Source organism: Ciona robusta, chromosome 4 (genome assembly GCF_009617815.1).
Source record: "Ciona robusta chromosome 4, ASM961781v2".
Taxonomy (NCBI): Eukaryota; Metazoa; Chordata; class Ascidiacea; order Phlebobranchia; family Cionidae; genus Ciona; species Ciona robusta.
Window position 1 is genome coordinate 4,683,075 of NC_143238.1, and position 20,343 is coordinate 4,703,417.

The 20,343-nt window shown below is 33.3% G+C and overlaps 4 protein-coding genes across 4 annotated transcripts in view; 1 reads left to right on the top strand and 3 right to left on the bottom strand.

Annotated features, from left to right (window-relative positions):
- Positions 1-415: 415 nt before the first annotated feature.
- Positions 416-7,237, bottom strand: LOC149736900 (rab5 GDP/GTP exchange factor-like). Its single transcript, XM_089876234.1, has 10 exons — positions 6,580-7,237; positions 5,966-6,198; positions 5,541-5,680; positions 4,397-4,566; positions 3,915-4,130; positions 3,227-3,329; positions 2,734-2,831; positions 1,978-2,142; positions 1,312-1,511; positions 416-976 (listed from the first exon to the last, which is right to left on the bottom strand). Exons 1-10 carry the CDS (start codon positions 6,697-6,699, stop codon positions 715-717), a joined length of 1,707 nt encoding a protein of 568 aa, XP_089732360.1. The 5' UTR covers positions 6,700-7,237; the 3' UTR covers positions 416-714.
- On the bottom strand, positions 6,734-12,482 carry LOC149736901 (uncharacterized protein KIAA0825-like). The gene is made up of 2 exons (XM_089876229.1): positions 8,741-12,482; positions 6,734-8,172 (listed from the first exon to the last, which is right to left on the bottom strand). The coding sequence occupies exons 1-2, from the start codon at positions 11,835-11,837 to the stop codon at positions 7,955-7,957; spliced, it is 3,315 nt and encodes a 1,104-aa protein (XP_089732355.1). The 5' UTR covers positions 11,838-12,482; the 3' UTR covers positions 6,734-7,954.
- A 144-nt stretch (positions 12,483-12,626) lies between these two features.
- On the top strand, positions 12,627-17,644 carry LOC149736902 (flotillin-2-like). The gene is made up of 10 exons (XM_089876236.1): positions 12,627-12,785; positions 12,847-12,928; positions 13,799-13,889; positions 14,082-14,205; positions 14,512-14,744; positions 15,100-15,219; positions 15,368-15,582; positions 15,840-16,023; positions 16,281-16,430; positions 16,825-17,644. Exons 1-10 carry the CDS (start codon positions 12,737-12,739, stop codon positions 16,852-16,854), a joined length of 1,278 nt encoding a protein of 425 aa, XP_089732362.1. The 5' UTR covers positions 12,627-12,736; the 3' UTR covers positions 16,855-17,644.
- A 55-nt stretch (positions 17,645-17,699) lies between these two features.
- The window catches only part of LOC149736903 (sperm-associated antigen 17-like), a 29,047-nt gene continuing 26,403 nt past the window's right edge, over positions 17,700-20,343 (bottom strand). Inside the window, exons 39-43 of the mRNA XM_089876214.1 lie at positions 19,838-20,034; positions 19,295-19,411; positions 18,743-18,883; positions 18,337-18,481; positions 17,700-17,987 (exon numbers count right to left, since the gene is read on the bottom strand). Of these exons, the coding sequence (XP_089732340.1) occupies positions 17,851-17,987; positions 18,337-18,481; positions 18,743-18,883; positions 19,295-19,411; positions 19,838-20,034 (737 nt within the window). The 3' untranslated portion in view covers positions 17,700-17,850. The remainder of the gene's footprint in view (positions 17,988-18,336; positions 18,482-18,742; positions 18,884-19,294; positions 19,412-19,837; positions 20,035-20,343) is intronic.

The following is a 20,343-nucleotide window of genomic DNA, read 5'->3' on the forward strand; positions in this document are numbered from 1 at the left end:
GGAAAAAACATTAATAATACATGGGAAAAAATAGACAAAACATGAAAAAAGATTAGACAATAAACACAAGATTAGACATTTGAATAAAACATGTAAAAAAAAACAGAACATAGTCAAAACATGGACACATGAAACAAAATTGGACCAGAAAAATTGTAAAAAAACATGTAAAAAAATAAAAAATTTGAACAAAACCTGCACAGAACATGGAAAAAAATTGGACAAATATCTCACTAACACCAGTCCTTCGGAACTCCCAGACAGTGAGGGTGCTTACTACTTTACTAATTACAATTGAGACAAAAATATTTATTACAGACAAAAAATTACACCCTTGTTCTGTGGATAATTTCTAAGACATCTTGATCTGTTTTATTTTCAAACTTTTAAATTCACATCTTCCAAAACTCAGGTATTTCATTTTATGTTTCTTTATTTCGATTTGAAATCAAAAATAATAATAGGAATAATAGGATAGTATTTAGGGAGCAGTAAACTGTAAGTAATTGGAAAAATATATTCGAAACAAAACAATAATGTGCCAAACTTTTGTCTATACAAAACTATAAGTGTAATGCATGTTGTACTATAAACTAATGCAGTAATGTAGAACAACAAATTTTTATTTTTTCAAAGTTTCGAAAAATGCACATGGAATTAGTATTGCAAAGTGTGCACCACAAAGTATAGAAGAAACAGCGTTATATTGGAAAACTACCTATGTGCTACAGTGGGCAGTAGTGGAGGAGGTAATAAACCTGCATCAAATAAATCTTCATCTAAAGCAGACGATGACCGGGACCGAATATCAATTGCGGTTTCATCATGAGAATAATTTGGTGGTCCATTAGTAGAAGCTGCTTCTGGTAAAGGAGTCGTTTCTGAAAGCATCTTCTCAACTTGTTCTTTTACGTGTAGTGAGTGTCGCTGTATTCCTTTCTTCATTTGCATAGCTTCGTCAAATAATCGATCAGTTCTGCGAATAATAAAAAAACTCTAAATAAAGTAAAAATAAATGTAAAATGGCACATCAATTTATTCAGGTAACACAGAAAGAACACCCATCTTAAAACATCTGGTGTTGTCCGGAGACGCGATGATACATAAATTACATTCATCCAATATTGTTATTTTGGAGCAATTGCTGTTAAGTGTATTGCTCAAGGACACATTCGCCCACAATGGTAGCAGAGACAACCCTTGAACCCATTACCTCTGGGTTAGAGGCGGCCCCCCTAAACACTTTTTCACGGCTTCGGACATTATAGTTTACATTTCACCAATAGCTTATATATATCATTAAAACCAAACCTTTCATGAAGAGATGCAAGATCATTAAGGTTCTTGTACATGAGTTGCAACCCCGCACATAATTCTCTCTCTTTTAATTCACTTTTCTCACTTGTCGGCATCTCTCCTCTCATGTAAGCACCGAACTCAATCTCAGTCAAAGACAAACTTGAAGCGTTTAAACCCGTCTCCTCATTTTCAATGAAACTCACAGCACAACACTAGAATAAAAAAACAACATATATAATTTTTTTGTAAAATAATATATATGACATGTCTAATGTTATGTATATATATTATAGTTCATATAGCTTTCTAGAAGAATTCCTCATTTTTGGTACTTTATAACTTGCAGCTACTGTTGGTGCCAGGCATATTATAGTTTGTGATTGCTTTCTCAAAAAAAAATTTACTCATTTTCTCACAAAACAGTTTTTTTGACATCGATTTAGTATTGCAACTGCATGCATAGCAGCGTGTTTACACTTTCACACACTGGGAGTAGAACTACCATACGAAATGCTATGAAAACACATGCTGATTACCACTTAATAAAATAATTGCTTTTTGTAGCCGATTTGAAGTAAATCAACATATCATTTTTTTATCATTTTTTCCTTAAAAAAGAGAAAAAACATTTAATTTTCTAAATAATGAGAAAAAAATGAAAAAAATGATTCCACTCACCAAGTTAGTAAAGTAGTAAGCATCCTCACCAGACATAATATGGATGGGGTTGGAGAATCGGGTGATATACCGGATGTTAGATTTTAATAATGGAGGATTGGCTTTCAATATTATGTAGATGAGTGCTGGAAGATAATCATCTGCACTTGCCGGTGTGTCGTCAGGCTGAAAGAAGTTACATGAAAACAATGGCAGCCACAAAATAAATAGGGGGGGAGGGAGTTTTTATTTATTTTTTTATATAAACTTTTTATTTGAAAAGCGGGTTACGACCCCTGTAACCCCCTGGCTGCGCCACTGCATAAGAATAAATAATAGATGTTTAGTGGTATTAGTTTGGGGGAGATTTTTCGCAGTTGTGAAAGCCACTACATAGCATATTCTTATACACTGGTGACTAATATGAACATAAATTTCAAGATAAACTTGGTTTTTGTATATTTTCTGGTAATGAGGGTTTGAATAAACGAGGTTTTCTTATGAAAACATTTTTTTTTATTCAATATGTTTCTCAAAGTTTAGTTGCTAAATTAAAATTTAGCTTTGGCTAAGTTAAAAACCAAACCTGGTTTTGGTAAAAAAAGAACAAGAATTTAAAGGACAATTTTGTAAAAGATACAAACATGCACTTTCTAAATGTAAATACAGCATAACATATTTTTCTTATTTTTCAAAACTTGCATTTATGTATAAAGTTACATATATAAAACATGCATTTTCAAATTCCTAATACAGTATAATATATTGCATTATCACCTTTGAATGTCGGATAGCTTCAAAAACACTTTTACTACATCGTGTAACGCACGTCAACTTATCTTGTGGAGCTCGTTTTGAATCCATTTCAATAATGGCTGTGGAAATAAGAAACACTTTGTTTAATTATGATGAAGACTTATCCCATAGGCTTATAGTTACTCTAGTTTGAAAAAAAACATTTTGTAGAAAACAAAGAACATTCAATGAATCAGAAAACTGTATCCTCACAATTCCCATAGAACGTTGTTAATTGTTTAAAACAAAATTAGGATATTATGTGCGTAAGATGTCCCATATGCAATATGCAGATATTACAACCATGCCACCAATGTAAATGAACAAATCAGCATATAAGTAGTGTATATTTTAGAATGTTTACCTCAGCATTATAACTATTATTTTGCTTACTATCCTAATAGACTTTTGCTGTGTATTCTAGAAGTCTCAGCATGAATATTTATCTTACTACCCTAATATAGATCCTGCTTACCAGTGATAGCTTTGTCAGCACACTCAGACACAAATGGTTTGCTTGTATCAACATTAGCATCGAGCATGGCTGCTGTTATCCAGTGCAGGTTTCGAATTCTTGTCTGTTATTATGTCATATAAGCTTAGTTTGTAAAACTTTAATTACAGAAAACATGGGTGTTTGTGTCACCCAGCACCATTACTGTGTTGAGAGTATTAATGATTGCAATGTAGTTTTAATTTAAAAAAAAACTTTTTTGAGTACATTTAGATTTAAGACTGTTTAAAACGTACATATCCAATATTCCAATTAATACCATAATAGTTACTTAGGCTACCAGTTTACCACTAATTTCTACTGTTGTATCAGTATTAAACACATACATATCGTAAAACTGAAATATATTTCTGGTAATTGTTTGTAAACAATCTCTTTCGGACTTATAATGCATTTGCTGCAACAGCATATACATAAATATACACATAATGTATTTTCATATATGGTAACATCAAGTATATTTATGATATAGTAGGGTGGGGAAAGATAGAACACCTTCTTTATTTTCTGGTCTCAGGGATATTCAAAGATCAGGATATTTGAATATTATGTGCTAAAAATGTCCCATCTTCCCCCACCCTACTATATATAATTTAATTGCACATTTACATATATGATAACATTGATATCAAAATGTTAACAAACCAACCTGGACTTTTAAATCTTCAATTTCATCATCAGTTTGATCATTACAAAATACATCTCTGTAAATTCGTGTCATAATAAACTTCTCAATATTGTCCATAATTTTGTTTCTATCTTCCTCATAAGTGTAACTCTTGAAGTTAGGATGAGACATCAGTCGTTCAGCCATCACTTGGTAAAAATCTTGAACCATGTCAGATTTTTCATCTATGCTGTTTTCCTGTTAGATAATTTATGATTATATAAATTTTGTAAATCAACCAGCCTTAAATTTTTGTTTTATGTTAAATAACCAATGAAATTTAAAAATAACAATTATATAGGATATAATATTATGTATATAAACAATGTTATTTTTGCATTTTATGTTTTACAATGTTTGTAAAAAATGTCTAATTTGTGAAAATGCCTATAGTTGCTAGTACTATACTGTCATATATGATGACAGACGAATAGTTACTCTATTATTTCTACCATATATAGCACCTTATTAGAAACAAGTTTATCCATAAATTCCTTGCATTTCTTAAGCACATCTTTAGCTGCAGGTTCTTGAAATGCAACAATGAAGTCCACAAAGTCTTTTGAAGCTCGCTTGCTTTCAAAACTTTGTTGACGTTCAGCAAACAGCCAACTTGAAGGACTTTGAATGGATTCTAAATAATATGATTCATTAGATGTATAGTAGGTTGGGGATAAGTTGACCCTTTTTGTTTTTATTTTTTTATCTACTCATTTGGTAGGTAAAAAAAACATTTAAAAAAGTATTGAAGTGTATCCTCAAGACTCTAAAGGAGAGTTGTTAATTGTAGGTTGGGGTGAGATGGAATAGGTTTTCATTCTCTTTTGTCGCCCAATCTAGCAGTTAACAAAGAATATTTACAGAACTATAAATGTAAAACAGTTTATATATTTAAGTATAAAACAACTATTTTTTTGACATATTTTGTTTCACACAAATTTGAAATAATTTGACCTTTGTTACCATACTATAAGAAACAAAAAACTCATGACATTAATTACTTCATGAAATACCTTATACCAATTGATATTGCAACACTAAACCGGCCCTAAAGCAATAAAGGACATCAACTAAAACCTAAAAATTCCCCTATAAAATCCCCAGTTGCACCTTTAGGTTATTATACAGATTGCACTTCATGTTGCATTAAGCATATGATGTTGTGTGATCGTACTTTCAGTTCCTTAATCTATTTAACTAATATAATAACACATGCAATGCTTAATTTTAGATCCCGTATGTATATACACATAGGAAGTAGATAATGTTACATTGTGGTGCAATTATTATTTGTTACTTTATCCTCATTAGTTCCTGCTACAGTTAATTGATAGTCCATCACTAATAATGAAAAAGTTGGCTAAGTTTCGATGCCATAAGCATAGTTCATGAATTTAAGAACAAAAAAATACAGTCCAAATTAAACATAATTTAAGTTTTGAGCAATTTTCAACTTTCAATATAGCCCATATAAATTGTTTTGAATTATTGAATTATTTCAAAGATTTCTTAACAATTATATAAAAACGCAGAGGTTACTATTTTTTTTAAATATGGGGCTTAGGAAAAATGATTCTGTCTTGTTGCTCATTATTTTAATTGACTTACTTCTTGTAGGAGGTGATTTAGTTTTAGCCACCAATGGTGAGACGGTTGTTTGTTCAGATGAAGGGGAAAAAAACTTTTTGAAGCCTCGTCCCCTGAAACCTTTAGTGTGAACTCGCTTGTCTTCAAATTGCTTGAATGAACTGTGGAATAAGATATTGTTAGAAACATCATGTATGTTCCTTGATGCAATTGCATAGCAAAGTGCAAGTTCAGTTGTAAAATGAAATAACTGTTTTCAGTTATTAAATATACACTATAATTGAAAAATTGATAGGGTAACAAATAGGTATTAAATAATTTAATCATGATGTGTCAGAATAAAGATAATGGGAGCCCCATATTTGTATAGGGTACCCTAAGAATTTTCAAAGGAATTACAGCAACCCTTAATATAGTCTTTATCATTTACAAAGATGTTCCCGTACCTGTCTAGGGCTTCCAACTTTGGAGCTGGAGATTGGTTTACAACGGGATGACGGGAGACAGGAGTTTGCGGAAGAGATGGATTGGAGGACGGGATGATGGACTCTGGAGGAGGATGTTGGTTGTCCTCTTCTTTTTGTAACTTCATTGCATACTCATGATCCAGATCAATCTGCTGCTGCAACTTTTGCTGGTTTTGTGTGTAAATGTCACGCCAACATTTTGAACAGTAACCCTGAGGATAAAAACATTGATTATTTTATGAATATGTTTTTTGGAATGTGTAGCACACTGTGATCGGTATTAATAGTTTGTACAAATGCACTCAGACTGAACGAGTAGTTTCTGTCAGTCAATATATATTATATTTCCCAAAATTTGGTATGTAGTTAAATCACAAATACATAAACACATTCATAATGAAAAATTAATCAAAAAAGTGAACATTGTACAACAACAAAAATTTAAGATAAACGAACATATTCAGTATAAAACCGGTATTCTGTTTCATACACCCCGTGCTCACTTAAAACTCTGTGGGTAAATATTAAGTTACAACAACAGGATAGGTAAAGCCAGGATTGAACAGAAAGTATTTAAAAAGAAAGCAGCTCACCTGCCATTGTGAGTTCCCGTAAAATCCACATCCATTCTTGCACATTAATTCTGATTGATCAACATGGATGCCCCTTCTAGAGTTGCTTTGACTTGCATTTCGTTCCATTATTTTTTGCATTAGCACATTAACATTATAGAAAAAAATAACCTAGTTCTGAAAGTGCACAGTGGTATGTGGGTAATTTTGTGACAAGTAATTAATGTGGTATGACAGACTGAAATGTTCAGCCAAGTTTCCGAAAAATAGCAACAATTCAACTAGCCAACAAACGTTTAAAAACACTGGTTGTACTATCAATTAGTATTGGACAAAAGATGCGCATAAAATATGAATACAGGAAAATAATAAGTATAAAAATTTAGATCATGTCGCTTGGGGCTATTATACTTTAAGTTTATAGCCACATTAAAAAACATATAAAACATTGACATCAATAAAAGAAGAACCATATGTATCATGTGATGCATCTGTTAGTCTTGTACCTAATGGGGACTGTAAGATTGAAGTCTATAATGGTAAAAGCTTGGCATCAAAAATTTTAGCCTGGAGGCATACTATGACTATTAAACACATGACATTACGTATGCATATTTATGCCTATTATAAAATATCTGGATTTATAAAAATGAATCAACAGTGTGTGGGTGAATTGTGGAATGAAACTAATGAAAGGAGTAATGAAAAGTATATATATATATATATATATATATATATATTAATATATATATATATATATATTTAACTAAAACTCTGATTTCCATTAATGGGCATTAACAGTGTATGGTTGAGTAGAATTATAAAGTGAAACTAATGTTATTACAAAAGAAATAAGAATTCAAAACAAAAACAACATATTTGTTGCTGTACATTTATATAAATATATATTTTGTGGTAAAAATGAAGAATTGGTTGATAATAGCACCATGTCAAGTCTTATATGAATAGGCTGAATTAGAAAACAACAGAAAAATATATAAAAAGTAAACAAAAATTATTAAAAATAATTAAAAAATATGCAAAATCCGTTTAGCATTTGAACTATTTAAAAAAATATAAACATATGCACCTGAACAAAAACAGGATAAGTAAATATTAATGGACTGGTTTACTAAGCTTAATACAGTACTTAAATCAGATTAGGCTTAAAACAAAAGCAAAGGTAAGAACTTAATTCAGTCTTATCCCACAATATGTTGTATTACTTTCTAGGTCAATTGGCATTCATCTATCTTAAAATGAGAGATATATATAGTAAGGTTGGGTAAGATAGAACACCTTTTTCCCACCCTACTATATATATATATAGTTTTTTTTATATATATTACTTTTTATTTTATGTCAGTCTACAGTTCAATGTTCATCTATAATTGTTTTAAATATTAAAGTGTTCTTTAATGAGTTGAACACAATGTCTTTCTTCCTCATTTAAATAAGCATTCTCTCGCATGTCGGGTCTATGTCTTACTAGATATGATATCTTGTCCATGGAGTTATGTTGCAGGCATGAGGGTAGGGAAAGATGGGATATCTTATCCATATCCAGGTTTATGTCAGTAAATAGAGTAGAAGGTGCTTGATCTGTTTCATCACCTGAAACAAATATATTTTCAGTACAATTTATCATAATATATTACATATATATATATCAGAAAAAAATAGTCACTCTGAAGTCACATATGTGGCAACTAGGCAACTTCTATTATATCAGAAAAAATAATCACATAAAAGTTATATATGTGGCAATCCTATGGCATGATGTATGTACTCAGAACACCCATGCTATAACGACTGTAGTTGCCCAAAATGCAAGAATAAATAAGTTACATTCATACATTTAATCATAACCTAATTTTAACAATTCCCAATAGATAAGAATAGACAATATAAAACTGCAATAAGACATAAACAGTGTATCACTTTCTAAGAGGTAAAGTATATCTGTATCTGGATACTGGTAAAAACTAAAACACAGATTTACTAGAAATGAAAAGCTAAACTTGTCACAGGTGACCACACAATATGACACCAATATGCAACCAGGCATTTCTTTATAGCTGCATTGTATGCAATTCATTGTGGGCTACTTATGTCAATATTTACCATGTAAATAATTAGTTTCTGTTCAAGTGCTTTACACCAAATACAAACAATGACTTACCTCCTAAAAGTTGCCGAGATATAGCTTGAAAATTGACGCATAGAACTTTATGAATCTTGGATATAAGTTTCTTTTTTTCAAAGTCTTGGCAAATGGCGTTTACATCCACGGACTCTTTAAACATATTTGCCTCATCACTGTTTGTATGACTAAACAACCTCAAAAAAGTTGCGCGAAAAGCAGATATCTCTTCATTTAGTGGAATGCATTGTCCAGGGTGATTTTTGGATGCCATTTCCAACTGCTCAATGCTTAGTAGTGACTCCCCCACTTCAGTTATAAAGGTAGCAGCTTCAAGGGTGATATCAATGCCAAATAAACTTTGCAACTGGTCGTGATTTTTCATCACTGCATGTGCCAGATGCAGAAAATAGTGAGCAGCAAAACAATCACATGTGAGATTGCTCTCCAACCCATCTTCATGTAGAATTCTGTAAATTTCTATTAAAAATAAGCGCACACCAACGTCAAGGTTAAGTGCTGCTATGCGTAGACCTTGCATTACAGATGCTATGCAGGAATACAACACAAGTTTCTTGGTCTTGGTTTCAAGGTCTGGGACAAAGGATTTAAGACTGTCAGGTAAAGATCGAACTATATGTCTTGCTACTGGTGACCAGGTGTTGGAAGTAATGAAATTAACACAGTTAAACACAGCTTGATGTATGTGCGGTGATACTGATTCCAAAACATGGGATTGCCATGCTGTGGGATTATTTTCGGGTTCTTGATGCATGTTTAGGAATGTTGAGTGAGTAAAGTTTGGGTTAGAGAGTGCACATGTCATTAAGATACTGCTTATACAAGCAGGGGTGTCAGAAAATATGTTAATTAGGTGTGTTTGAACATCTGCAAGAAGTATGTCTGAGTTCAAAAGCTTACCACTTGCAAGCATATGCACTAGATAGAAATTATGAGATGAAAAACACTGCAGAATGTACTCATGCTTAATTTGTTTATCACTACAGATGTAGCTTAAAAGACACACAATTAAACAAGTTGGTGGTAGCTTGGTCATGTCACCATTCCAACCAAAGGGGAAAATTGTAGCATTTAATGAGGATAACCAGTGAAAGAAAGGCCTCTGTATGTTGTTTAAGTTCTGAATTGCTGAACCAACTTCATTAGCTAACTGCTGAACCGGTAGAGCTGTCAGATTGATGCATAAAAACAAATCAGAACAACAAGTGAAAATTTTCCTCAGAAGGTTGCTTTGGGTAGAAGGTGTGGTAGTTAGGAAGCATGACGCTAAAGGGGCTGTGGTCAATAAAAGCTCAAACACACATGAAAGGATTGCTGAACCATCTAGAATGACTTGCGGTTTCCGATTAAATGATGTTTCACACATACAATATCGATTCGTGAGAACTGTAAGAGAATCGTTCAAAATTTCAAGCAAAATTTGGTTCGTGGTTTCACTGCTTACATGCTGTAATAAGTCAGCCTTTAGAGATTTAAGATGAGATTTCCACATTACTATAGAAACCGAGCATCTCTCCCCTTCATAGTAGGCACGCGGATCAGCCCAATAATGACTGTCACCATCATGTAATATAGCTGTTGATAATTTGGACTTATGGTATTGAATTATCAACTGCAAAATATGGTCACTCAGCGCTTCAAAGAGTTGAATGGTGCAAACAAAATGTGACTTACTGGATTGTATCTTCTTACTACAGTCCTTCATTACTAAGCATACATCTTGTACTGTTGATAAGAATGTTGATAAAAAACTAGCTGGACATTTTTCCGGGACTTCATCTATTTTGGACAAAATAAAACTTCGAATTTCTTTAAAGATTTGGTTCACGGTATCTACAGAGTCTGACTGCAGAGAACTTACACTCTGTTTTCTCCCACCAACAACATACAAGGGGTGCCAGGTAAGAACTAAATCCAGAATACTCCCAACACACTTCAGTGAAAACTTGGGTGCAGATGGTAGATTTAGTTTAGATTGTGAAGTAGAAGTGACCAGAGCTGGTTTATGACCGCCACTAAATAAATCTTTGGTCTCCTGCAGTAAATTTTTATGTGTTTCCTTCAATATTTCAACTAAGCAGATACACAAACTTGGTGCCAGATCTCGTAGCATTTCAACCCAGTCCCACCCAGCAGTCACATTATCAGAAGTTTTTACTGCTGTATGCTGGCTAGACTGAATCAAATCTGGAAGATCAAAATTCCTTTTTAAGACCCCTTTCTTCTGCCTTAGCTTCGTGCAAAGATGGGTAATTTCTAACTGCTCCGAGCATTGTATATCATCTTCAATGGTAATGTAGATATGGACAATTTTTGCCATGCCAGTCACAATGTCAGCGATCTGAACTCTGTTTTCGAATCCAACACCTGATGATGTCGGACTTTCATTTTCACCATTTGAAACCCTACTTTGCAACCTATCAAGAGTTTTTTTCACAATGTCGGCCAATGTAAGTAGTTCTAATGACAACTTTTCAAGAATTGTATCTTGAACGAATTGAATTTGGTGTTTATGATCAGGTACTAGAGAAGAAGTCATTAAAATTGAGAAAACATTGCTTATAAGCAACCGGACATTGTTTGCCAATGAAATGAACTCTTTTGTGCAAAGTTTAAGATTAGTTTCTGCATCAGGTAGGCAACTTAGATGTTTCTGCAGCAACATATCCATACAGCGAGACACAACAATCTTTAATTTTTTTTCAGCTGCTTCATCACCTATCAACACCTGCAGTTGCTCCATACAATGTGAAACAGACTGGACTACATTAACGTGAGCCTCAGACTGTAAGTTTAAGTTTCTTTCAGTGCATTTAAACAACATACGACTTGAAAATACTTCTCTAAGCTTAGTAACAAACTTACTCATAAGTGTTGAAGCTATTTCTTTCATACAGTCTTGGACTTCGTGGACGTTCTTTACATCGCTTCTGCTTGATTTGGGTGGTTCTCCCAAGGTTTCATAATCCAATGGTAGTAGTTCGCCAATTTGAGGAGAAATTGCCATTAAAATTTGAAAGATTTCGTCTTCGTTTTCATGTCTGACTTGGTGCATTAATAAAACGATGTGCGATATTTCTCGACTAAATTGAGGTGTGTCGTTATCGCCACTCATCTTACACTATCCAGGAATACTGGTTTTCAAGGACTTTTATAACAACGGTCCGTACTCCTCACTTCTTGTACGTGTTTTGTTGTTGTTGTTTTTTAACGTAAGAAAGAAGGGGAAAATACGGAATAGAGTTAACCACTGTACTATGTGGAGCTTGAGATACTTTATGCAACATACCACGGCAGTTTCCTTTTTTTATTTGATGTGAGAGATATGGTAAGTGTGCTTTTTTCTCTTCTAGTATAAAAAAAACTAATGGTAGGTAAAGAAAAAAGCAACGAGAGAAATGAAAAGTGAGAAGAAAGCATTTGGGTATGCCTGTACGGGTTTGAATTAAGTCACTATACATGTTTTTGCGGAAACTTAAAAACCAATTAAAATAGTAATTCTTTGCTAATTTCACTATTAATTTAACCTAAAGATAAATTAAAGTATATTTATTACAATATGAAATTATTTAATTCACAGTACCGTATAATCTTTGACACAGCTGCAGCTTGGCAGGTTTTGTAAACATACGTGACGTACCGCCCAAGAATGTGGCGTCGGCCGCAGATACTGGGCGATCACGAGATAAATGGTGGAAAGTTTCGAGTATTTTTGTGAACCTGTTGTGCGTTTTTTTTAGGCTGTTTTGATATATAAATAACGCGTTTAGTTTAAACATATGCATGTGACAGGGTAACTACATGTGACGGGTTTTCATTTGATCACGCTGCGCGCAGGATTAGTCTGATTTTACGTGTAAACAACACCGTTTTAGTTACTTGCAGCGTCAGTTAGCATGCAGTCATCGTTGCTTGCAGTAGTATCTTGAAAGTTTATATCCTTACGTTAATACCTTACGTTGTTTTACAGTTACAATAGTTGTACGACTAACTCAGTTCAAAAAAACTACAAAAATGGGAAATTGTCACACAGTTGGACCAAATCAGGCTCTTGTAGTTTCTGGTAAGTTTTAAACTTGGATCTACAATTTATACAAGTTTTTAATATGAATTGAACTTTTCAGGTGGTTGCTGGGGCAATGATGGAAAGAAGTATGTGATTGGTGGATGGGCATGGGCGTGGTGCTGTGTCACTGAAGTACAGAGGTAAACATGTTTATCCTATGAAATTATTTATGGGGTTTTATTGCATAGCATGTACCAATTTTACTCTTAACTTTAAACCAAACTTTAAATCTAACTTCTAAAATTATTAAAAAAATGTTTACAACTTAGTGGTTAAACAAAACCGCTAAATTGCAGCGGTAACTTTTGTTTCGTATTTTGAGATGTTATTACACTTATTATCGTATTGATAACCACGGCTTGTTAGGTTTGGTGTAATGTTATATCGCAATATAAACCTAATGCGAATCATGGAATCCGCACAGTAGGAGTTTGTACACCCCGGCTTCCACCATTATCGTAACAAACCATGCTTATTGCGAGGTTCTTATTCAACCCACATAAAAGAGTTTCCTGTTTTCTAATTGTCTCAGGAAAATGGAATTAGGATGAATAGTACCATAAATTTAACAAAACCATTTCTTTGTTAATAAAACCATTATATATACAGTACAGATATACTATTGTAAATGTGATAATATGGCAGTAAACAGAACGTTTCTAGCATGCTTTATTAGTATGATTGATTAATATTTGAAACATAAAAGGATGTTATCACTTCCTATATAAACGCGCATATCGTTGACTGGTGACTACCGAGGTATGGAATCATTACAGTAATTAACAACACACAGTTTATTTAATTTTTTTATATACAAAAAGCAACACAACACACAGACCTTATTTGAACTTTATCTTAAAAACTTGTATAAATAATAAATATATCTGTAGATTATGTTTTAATTTAACAAACAGTTACTTTTTCCTATACTTGCCCGCAATGCTGTTACTATAGCATAAAATACAAACCTTTAGATAGATTTACAACTTACCTGTTGCACTTTGTTCCAGATTGTCATTAGAGGTTATGACTTTGAATCCAAAATGTGAGAATGTTGAAACAGCAGAAGGTGTTCCACTTACTGTGACTGGTGTTGCTCAGGTAGATTATATGTGTATAATCTATTTATACCTATATTTCTGTACTCTGTTACTGTAGCTATGCAAATGTTTTATTGTTCTACTACTGGTGTACACTGTGGGTAATAGTTTTGGTCTGAGAGTTTTTGCTCTTTTATACCTGTGACTTTCCTACCACACTTGAGTGGGGAATTTAGGTTCTTAATATTTGTAGGTAAAAGTTATCACAGAAAAAGATTTATTGGCATCAGCTTGTGAACAGTTTCTGGGCAAATCTGTTCGAGAAATCGAAGAGATTCTGCTTCAAACACTGGAAGGTCATTTGAGAGCTATCCTGGGTAAGAGTTTATTGTTTAACTTTATAGCATTATAAGCAGTTGTATGCCCTTTAAGCGAATTGACAATTAAGGCTTCATCAATACCAATAAATTAGAATAAAATTCCCATTGAAGAGACCAGTGATGTCATCTTAGCCAAAATATGATTTCTTATACAATACAATTACATTAAAATGATTGCAATCCTAACTGCTGTTTTCGTGTAACTTTATGAGCACTAATTTATGTCCAGATTCATGGCAATTCGCCTATACTTACATAATATTATTTGGACTAGACTTTAAATTTCACCCATTGTGTTTTCAGGTACATTATCAGTTGAGCAGATCTACAAAGATCGTGAATCCTTCGCGACTCTTGTTCGTGAGGTTGCTGCTCCGGATGTTGGGAGGATGGGGATTGAGGTCCTCAGTTTTGTCATCAAGGATGTTGTGGACAGAGTGGATTACTTGACATCCATTGGAAGAGCACAAACTGCTCAAGTGAAGAGAGATGCGAGGATTGGAGTGGCCGAAGCAAACAGGGATTCTGGTATTGTGGTAAGTGTTTGTGTATCTACCTATTCATTATTTGTGTGTTTCTATGCCGTGTCCCTTTCTTGTTCACCACATGTTCAGTTCGTTAAGTTATTGCATTGTGTGGGATAAATATTAAATAGTTTCACTTTCGGTTGGTTTGACAATTTAAAACCTTTGGTAGCAATTGTAATCTACCGGTAGTAAATTGAAACAACATAATATACATGTTTGTAGAAGTAATACACATGTTACATAGTTCAACCATTTATGTTGTATAGTAGTTCGACCATTTATATAATAATCGAACCATTTATATAATTTTTGTATAATAGTTCGACCATTTATGTTGTATATTTAATAGTTGTGACTTTAACAGGAAGCTAGATGTGATAAATCTCTCATGGATGTGAAGTTTGATGCTGATACCAAGGTGGCAGATTCTGAGAGAATGTTTCAGATGTCAGAAGCTTCATATCAGAAGGAAGTTAACAGCAAGGTAATAACTAAACTGCAAATTTCAAAATGAAACACCAGTCCCATGTTGAACATGTTCATTTAGATGTATAAATGTAGTCTTGGTGTTAGTCTAGATCCGATTAGACATCAAATTCCACGGACTAATATAGCGATTTGTGCATTCGCAGCAAGCTGAAGCTCAGCTTGCTTACCAACTCCAAGCTGCCAAGGAGAAGCAAAACATCCGAAGAGAGGAGATCGAAATTGAGGTCGTTCAGAGGAAGAAACAGATCGATGTGGAAGCGAGAGAAATTGAACGTAAAGATCGTGAATTGGAGGCAACTGTTCGTAAACCAACTGAAGCTGAGGCTTACAAAGTGAAGACACTTGCTGAAGGAAGAAGGTATGTGTTGTTTGGAATGTTTTGTTCAAGTTGTTGGATTTTTGTGGTCCAACATCTTGTTTTGGGACATTTTTCATTTTCCATCTTTTCTATTTAAAGCCTTGTTAAAGACACCCAATGTTTTAAAGGAAAAAATATTAATGGGATAGCTGGGGAGTAATTTCATGGAATTTTCTGTCCTTATCTTTAATTTTTGACAGTTCTTTACAGGTTGAAAAAATTTTATTTGTTTATCAGTTGTTGATTTTTCTCCACAGAACCAAAACTGTGGAAGCTGCACGTGCTGATGCAGAGAGGATTAAGTTGGTTGGTGTGGCTGAAGCTTCTTCTATTGAAGCCATTGGTAAAGCTGAAGCAGAAAGCATGAGACAAAAGGCTTCTGCTTACAAGCAATATGGAGATGCTGCCTTGATGTCTTTGGTGCTGGAATCTTTACCAAAGGTAACAATACATTTATACATGATAACGAAACAAGCTCTTCAGATTTTATGCTAACTTTCGTAACACTTTACATTACAATGGAATTCGCAACAGTCCTTTTCCATATAATGGCAACAGCAGTTGTCCGTGTCATTTGTCAATGGCATTTATCCACCACTGACATTTTTTGTGAATTTGAATTAAGTGTAGCAGTAGTGAGCTTTGAACCACATACCCCCTTTATAACCAACATTTTCATTAAAATCATTTTCTCACAGATTGCAGCAGAAGTAGCAGCTCCCTTGTCACGTGTTGATGAGATTGTATTGCTGGGTGGAGATGGTGATCATACAACAAGTGAAGTTACAAAGCTGCTTGCTGAGATGCCACCTGCTGTTCAAGCTATAACTGGTGTTGATTTGTCAAAGGTAAACATGTTTTGTCAAATAAGTTTTCCCATGGGTTGAAACTTAAGGGACTTGGACTTATTTTTTGTCTGCCAGAGTTAAGTTGTTAAAGCTGTTGTATTATTAAAATGTGGATAATATGTACATTCCTCTTGGGTGACTTGTACATGGTTGCCACTACCATTTCAACGAATAAGTTTCTGAAGCTATTGCAGTGTGTAAAATGCATCGACTTTTTGAGGATTATTTACATCCTTGTATATTGAAACTTACTTATACATGGTTGCCACTTTCACCCCCACTGTTTTAGGCAATTGCCAGTGGTCGCCACAGTTAAAGTTACTAAAACTTTTGGCTGTAGAAGTTGCATTCAAGTCACTTTTGTCCACCAAAATATAACCAAATATAAACACAGGTGTTAAAGATGGTTCCTGGGGCAAAGTAGATACAACACTCAGCTAATTGAAGACCTGCAGATGCACTAATACCTCACATGGTCAACATTACCACTTCTAACAGTTAGTTGTGAATTTTACCGAAAATATTTGTATTTTTACCAAAGCAGGTGTATATTGTTAAACGCAATAAATTTTATTTTTAAAAAGAAAAAAATTTAAGTCACTTTTTGAAAAAAATTACACTGACTTGTCATTGGGGTCAATTTTTTAAGTCTTAAAAAATGAGTCACCCGCAAATTAACGATCATGACATTTGTTGTACATCTTATATTTTTTTAATGGCTTCAATCTGTTACGACCATGTGCATGTACATAAAGATATTGGTTGTCTTGTCAGTAAGCAATGCAAATAACTTTTTAACACTTGTTGCCTTTTTGAACTGTTTTATGACATTGAAATTGGAATGCCCAAATTCGTATTAAGATTTTAACTAAAGTATAACTGGTGCTCTGTTATATGTGTATATGCATGGGCTAACTATGTTTCACTCAAAAGGTTACTTCAGTTACGATAAAGCTGTTTTATCCTGCATTTACCATAAAAAATATAAGATTTTTAGGTACATTATGTATTCTTATACCCCAGCAGTTAATGTGGCAACAACAACATTGTATAGTGTTGTTATATGTTTGTGTGCTTTCAATGCACAAGTACTTTTGCCTAGCAACTAGCATGCTATCATATATTGCAGCAAATGTTCTTATATGTTACTACTTCTAAATGTCATGTTGTTGTTTTAATAAAGAGTAACAATTAATAAATAAACTTATACAGGACATTATTAATAGTGGCGTTATATTTTGGTTAGCTGGTAAATTAAACAAAACAATCTTTAAGTTTGTACTGTATTTCATTAAATTTGTAAATCTTAGAAAATAAAGCTCTTTTACAAAACATATATAATAAACCTCGGTTATAAAATCTTTATGGTATAAAACACAGTAAACACTTAGCATTGTCTTCTTGACGCATTCATTCACTTCTAAGCTTCCATTTTCATTGGACGTAAGATTCCATCTCTTGAAGGTGGTTTACTAGATGATAGTTTTACACCAGGAGCTTTTCCTCCTTGTGGTAAAGGTTCATGTCTGTTGTCGTAATCATTTGCAGTTAGGACTAGTGAGGTTGCATTAAGGAAAATTTAAATAATTATAATCATAATACAGATACTACAAATTTTTTTTTAGATACATAAACTGTTGCTGCTACAGTGTCAGACATAAAATTATTTTAAACCGACATTGTATAAATCTGATGAAGTTATTTTAGAAACTAAATGCTGTAGGGACATTATATAGTGGTTTTTATCAGGGTTAATAATGCTCAACGCACTGTGTACTCTAAAACTTTTAGGAAATCACTCAAAATGAAATTACTAATGCTATTTATAAAAAACACAATATTTTGTATAAATTTGCCTAAAATTCTTATTAATCAGTAAAAAATCAAGTTTTAATTTAAAGGATATTTGCTGTGATAGGTAGAAATAGAATGTCGGTCTCTGTAATTATCTCCAGTTGATGGTTGATTGTCCCAACACCAGATTCTCCCTCAACACCAACAGCGATCGCATAAACTTCAATCAGGAGTTTGGTGCTCATGCCTGCTGCCACCTACAATGCCAAAGTTTAACTATAGACACTCATAGGCAGGCGCGTGTATGAAACAAAACATCTCTGTTATAATTACTGTGATATTCGGCCACGCATGGATAATGTAAGGTACATGATTAAAAATATTGGTGATTGGTGGTTTTAGAACATGGAACTTAACACACAACATCAATAATTCTATACTCTCTATTCTATACATGAGATTTAGTCTGGAACTGTCCAAAAACTATCAATAATACATGAAGTGAAGCTTTAACTTACAGGGCCCGGTGTATAATGGACACGCATACCAGTTCCAGGGGGAGGTTGTTTTACTTTAAATCTACATAGATCTATACCAGTGTTGCGCATTTGTACAGTGTATGAATAAGTGTTGCCTTCTCGAAGTATTCCAAAAACAACCTGGAAAAATAGCAATGATTTCGGTTAAGGGATGTTTATAAGAGCATTTTGAAGTTTTGAATTATGAGCCTTAACTATATTGGCTTGAATTAAACTAAATGCTCTGGTCCAGCTATAATAATCTAATTATAAAAAGAAGTTATACAAGACTGTTCATAAAAAAAATAAAAAAGGAAATATGTATAAATCTGGTGCTACGAAAATGTAAAAAATCAAGTCCAGCCAATTGTATAATAAAATATATACATATATTTTTTTTTGCTGAAATGGCATTGCCAAGTCTTATTCAAAGAGAATTACACATATAAAATTTAAACACAATAATATGTAAAAACAGAATTCCCAGTAAAATGGCATAAACCATGTACCATATCTTCATTAAAACAAACAACAACCAAAGAATGTTCTTACCTCAGGAGGCAACAACTGAAACCCACGTTCTGCCACCTTTTGATGACCTTTTACCAATCCACCAGATATTGACGATGTTTTAACTTTTCTTCTTACTGGTTCTTCAACCGTCATAAACTAAGAAACAAAGCTATTGGTTATACAGTTATACACACATATTACTACAGTTTACACACATATGGTTTCTTCATTTTATACACATATATTACTACAGTTTACACACATATGGTTTCTACAGTCATGTATAGTATTCAAAGCTCTTACTCGTTTTTCGATATAAAACTTTTAAATCACAAACAAATATTTCCCAGAAGACCCGTTTTAGTCTTTTAAACCTTTATTTACATTATGTTTTGCCAGCAACTTAAAGTTTGATCCATCAGAGGTTATATATAACACATACATTTTATTTATTTCTTTAAATACAGTCACAAAGGTTAAATTACTTAAAAACACTAAAGTGAAGTGACTACATTATTATTTGCATGGACGCAGTACAGTAGTTACAGGATTCAAATCCTACACAAAATTAAAAGCTCTCACCTTTGTGTTAGGCAGGGATCCTGGTTTATCGCTAAGTATTGAGTTAGGAAGAGTAATAGGTCCTTTACGTGGTTGACCAGTTGCATCATACAATAAACTTCGTGTTAAAACTAAATCAGAATCTTCCCTTTCAAGCAATAGATTATGTGGGTGACTTCCTTCATTTGACGCTTCGTTTTCATTCGGAGACATACGGTCTGTAAAACAGTGATTTTTGGCACTGGTTTATTGTAACATAAAATAATTTATAATTACTTCTTTAAAAACGATAGCGAAGATTATGTATTTAAAGAACGAAGAGAAGGGAATCAACAGCAAAACAACAGTTGTTAAAACATGCTTAGGATAAAAAATGTGCGATAGAGTGTCAGTTGAAAAGCGTGGCTCTCGCACCCAACACTGTTAGCTCTTTTGAAATTAAAACATACTCTATTTGATTTATGGTTATATGAGAAGTATTCCAGTTTATAGTTACTGATGTGTGGTCTAAGCTAATGAGCAATTCA